Source organism: Pecten maximus, chromosome 8, assembly GCF_902652985.1.
Source record: "Pecten maximus chromosome 8, xPecMax1.1, whole genome shotgun sequence".
In the NCBI taxonomy this organism is placed as follows: Eukaryota; Metazoa; Mollusca; class Bivalvia; order Pectinida; family Pectinidae; genus Pecten; species Pecten maximus.
The window spans coordinates 6,896,428-6,900,838 of record NC_047022.1 but is presented as its reverse complement, the minus strand read 5'-3'; the positions used below and the strand labels follow the sequence as shown (position 1 = coordinate 6,900,838).

The 4,411-nt window shown below is 37.1% G+C and overlaps 1 protein-coding gene across 1 annotated transcript; it reads left to right on the top strand.

Moving 5' to 3' along the window:
• Positions 1-2,466: 2,466 nt before the first annotated feature.
• LOC117332972 lies at positions 2,467-3,980 on the top strand. Its single transcript, XM_033892063.1, has 2 exons — positions 2,467-2,685; positions 2,856-3,980. The coding sequence occupies exons 1-2, from the start codon at positions 2,467-2,469 to the stop codon at positions 3,978-3,980; spliced, it is 1,344 nt and encodes a 447-aa protein (XP_033747954.1).
• The last annotated feature ends 431 nt before the right edge of the window (positions 3,981-4,411 follow it).

Here is a 4,411-nt window from a genome sequence, read left to right as displayed (position 1 = left end):
GGTAGAGCAGCGGACAAGTAAGCCAAGGGTCGCGGGTTCGAACCCGGCTGGCTTCACACTACTACTCCTTGAACTTTTACACTGACATTCTATCGTGATTTACAAGTAGGTGTACATCAGAACACTTCACTCTGATCTCTATCAGCATTTGCCACGACGCTCTGTTTGTAATGGAAATAAAATATACGTTACCACTCAGTGTTAAGTTATTTATAGTAAATATATTTCTTCTTATTCAAATGTCTTTGAAATCGAATCAATTATTTCAGATATAGATGTACGTTGTACCCTCTCAGGCCCACTTTGGAAATTAACTTGAAATGTTTCTAGTCGATTTTTTTAATTGTTGTTTTGTTCTGCCTTTGATTGGTCGCTCATTTCGCGTCCTTTTTGTGATACTTCGTCCGGCGCCGTTTCAAAGAAATATATAATGTACTTAAGCTCAGCAACTCCTACGTTTCATACATGTAATCTCTATTTCCAAAATATCTACAAGATTTCGACGTTGTTCAAACATCATAATTGATTGCAAAACAGACAAAGTAAAAATGCCTCTTTGTGTACTACGTCATTTAAAACAACGTGCATTTTTTAGTCTATGCGGAAATAACCTTAATTTTCAAATCAAGAAAGCAGGTTATATTTCTATTTTAACTCAAACATCGTATTAACCTACAGTAAATTGCAAACAAAATATAGGTATCACCAATGATCCTGAACAAATGAAAATAATAAAGGACACAATGCTGTGATAAAACCATATCGAAGAAACCAAGGCATATTTTAACCAGAGGTTCATGAGGCTATAAATGGTGGGAATCTCAGCGATTTCAAAAATAAATCCACGAAGCAAAGTACCTTGGGTTGGGTAAGGACATCAGGAACTAGTTTACAATAAAATTGTATGTATCTCTTGATGCCAAACAATGGTATATATTGTTATGAGGTGGGGATCTCAAGGATAAAAACAGATGAAGCCCAGACACACAGTCTCTAAAGAATTTGCTATGTTAGTTAATTAGTTAGTTTAGTTAGTCAGTCTGTCAGTCAGTCAGTCAGTAAGTAAGTAAGTTAGTTAGTTAATTAGTTAGTCAATCAGTTAGTTTGCAAATTAGTTAGTTAGTTAGTTAGTTAGTTAGTTAGTTAGTTAGTTTAGTCAGTCAGTCAGTCAGTCAGTTAGTAAGTTAATTAGTGAAATATTTTTAAGCGACCTTAGAACCGATTACTATTTTTTATATAGGTCTGTACGGATTTAAAAAATATATCCGTTTTGCTCGTCCGACAGGTTTGGAGAACCACAAAGAACAACATTGATTGTGACACTACAATATTGAGAAATGTTATTGAATACAAATTTCACGTTGTCTTCTATATAAAATACATTCTAAAAATAATGCACAACATTTTCACATTCATTTCCACACTCACATGATGGATCATTAATTATATTAACTCGAAACACATCATATTTTAAACTGCTACAAGCATGTCGCAACCCACACCCCTTCCCACCCCCACCCATACCCCTACCCCAACCCCCATCCGAACCCCTGATGGCAGCCCCTTCATTTATACAATTTCGAATCCCCATTACTCCAGAATACTTCAGAATAAATATGGTTGATATCCATTGCTTAGTAGTCGGTAAAGAGTCGCTTAAAATGATTACTTATATTTCGCGTGAGATTGATTTTCGCTTTAATCCGCGAGGAGAGTAAATCGCGAATTAAAAAATGGAAAATCCTTTCCGATTATTTTAGCAAAAACAACACATTTGGATGACGGTCAAGCTATTAGTTGCCGATATATTAGTTGTGCGAATTGTATGACGCTTATAGTTCATTATTCGCGAATTTGCAGCCATTTCTAGATCAGCGTTTGCGAAATCATATATTCTCTTATATGTTTGAAGAGATAAGTTCGCGACATAAAGTATGTATTCGCGAAATCTTAAGTGATCTACAGTAACTTGATGGGAATACAAAATGTATGAAACGATACCAAAATGTGTTCTAAATAATTTCTATGAATATACCTTTAATGGAACATGAAGTACAATTTTGTTTGGTTTATATTACAAATTCCCTGTCTCAATCAACCATCTACGGATCACTGATCTGCTGTTCAATGACAAGCATTACAGAGCCATGGCAGATAAGTAATAAACGGTCGAAATGATGAAATTGTGTCTGTAAACTGTAACGGTTTCATAATTTGTAAAATTATATAGATCATACACTAGCATGCAATAATAGATAGGCATACTAAATATCTAATCATTTATCTGATGTGGTACGATAGCGGTGACATTTTAAGTTGATATTTCCGTCTTTCCAGCAATTCATCCTAATAAATAAAGTGAATCATTGTTATTATAATATACCAGTATAAAATAAAAGTGAACACGGCAGTTTAACACAGAACACATAGACATATGTCTCATACCGTTTATGTTTAGAAGCTGAAATGGCGAGTAAACTGTCTATTCGCAAGGCACAGGTACACGTGCCGGACACGTGTGCATGGTGTGATAGTGTACAGGACGTTAACTGGTACTGTAATGACTGTCAGGAGGCTTTGTGTGACAAATGTAAGGAGACCCATCAGCGTGCGAGGAGGACCAGAAATGATGACGTTGTACTGATAAAACAGGCGAACAAACAAGGCGATGTGGTACTACCAGAAGTATGTAAGGTACACCCCGGTAAAACATGCGATCTGTTCTGTACAGAGTGTAACGTCACCATATGTTCAATGTGTTTTACAACAAAGCATAAACAACATGCATTCAAACATTTTGAAGAAGAAGTGGACTTACAGAAAAAGATGTCAAAGAACATGGATCAAAATTGAAGGCAGCGATAGATTCTATCGTCACCTCAGTCTTGGCCGAATTATCATCTTTGTTAGAGGAAGAAGACAAACTCCTAAAACAAGACTGTCTACCTGATGAGACCAAAGTGACAAAAATAAAACAGTTGATCAGAGAATTAGAGCAACAGTCAGAAAATCCATCCGGTAAAGCATTGTTTGAGCTTACGGGAAAGCTACGGACATCTGTACCGCTGTATGATGTTACCGAGGACAGTAAATTACCATGTCCATTTAGCTTTGTAACTGGTCGATATAACACAGAACAGCTGCATTTGATGATAGGACACATTAAGAAATCGGCTTGTAGTGCAAAAAAAGAAGTAAACAGTCAACATGTCCGAACTCTTTCTGCATTCCATGTCACTCAAAAATGCTCCATCACATCAATATGTTGTACAGACGACACCCGTGCCTGGATAGCAGCATTCGGATCTAAAAATATAATCCAAGTTGATAATAAGGGGATTGTCACAGAGACAGTTAAGCTGGATTCGGAACCGCGGAGTCTGGCTTTCACATACACAACAAACCTACTTATGACACGTCGAGATATTTCATCTCTAATACACAAACTGACCAAAGACAAGCAAGTAAGGATATTTGCTGACGTTAGTCCATTAATTGCCTGGAATATAAGTGTCAGCGAAAATGAAGTGTTTGTTAGCACTGACAAGGCCACTATATTGGTGCTGAATACGTCCGGGAAGAAGGTCAGACAACTATCTGTTGGTCAGAGCGGAAACCGTTTCGCATGTTTAACAGGAGGGTATATTGCGGCTATTACTGGTGGTATTTATAGGAACGAACTTATTATCACCAACCAATTAGGTGAGGTCATCCACACGTGGAGTGGAGAACTGGAGAATGGTCAGAAGCTGTCACTGACAAAACAGAATACTATAGCTTGTGATAGATATGACCGAGTATTTGTACCGGACATCGACACCAACCAGGTGTACGTCATCTCTACAGGAAGTGAGAAACAAGCCAAGTCTTTCCTGGACAAGGAGCATGGCGTTGAGTCTCCGACCAGTGTGTGTGTAGACAAGTGTGGACATATTTGGATCGGCTGTGTTAGTGGCAGAGTTCATGTGGTACATCTGTAACCCAAAACCAGCCATTGACAGAATAACTGTTATTACTATTTAGGATCCTGAAAATATTAACGTGCACACTTTTAACACATTTACTGCAACAATATCTAACATCTGAAAATAATTAGCTGACATTTGAATCATGGTTCCAGCTGAAATGTATGACATCTGCATTTGGGTTAATGTTCTATATATAATTGAACAGAAAAAAAATTATGTTTTCAAATAGATACATTCTTTGAAAATTACCTCCTCAGTTTTGTATGTTTCACAACTGGATTGCAATGTTAGGTGTCCAACGTACATGTACTTATCTGAATGTTTTCTTCTGTCTTCGTGTTCTCGCGTGGTCACGAGACCGGCACGAAAGACTACATTAACAATTAATTGGTAATTTTAGCAAGAGCACCCCATTAACATATATAACGGAGAAAATGCTGTAA

Coding starts and splice junctions, on each gene's coding strand:
- LOC117332972 (XM_033892063.1), top strand. CDS start 2,467: ATGGCGAGTAAACTGTCTATTCGCAAGGCACAGGTACACGTGCCGGAC. Junction 2,686..2,855: donor GCGATGTGGTACTACCAGAA/GTATGTAAGGTA, acceptor TCAAAATTGAAG/GCAGCGATAGATTCTATCGT.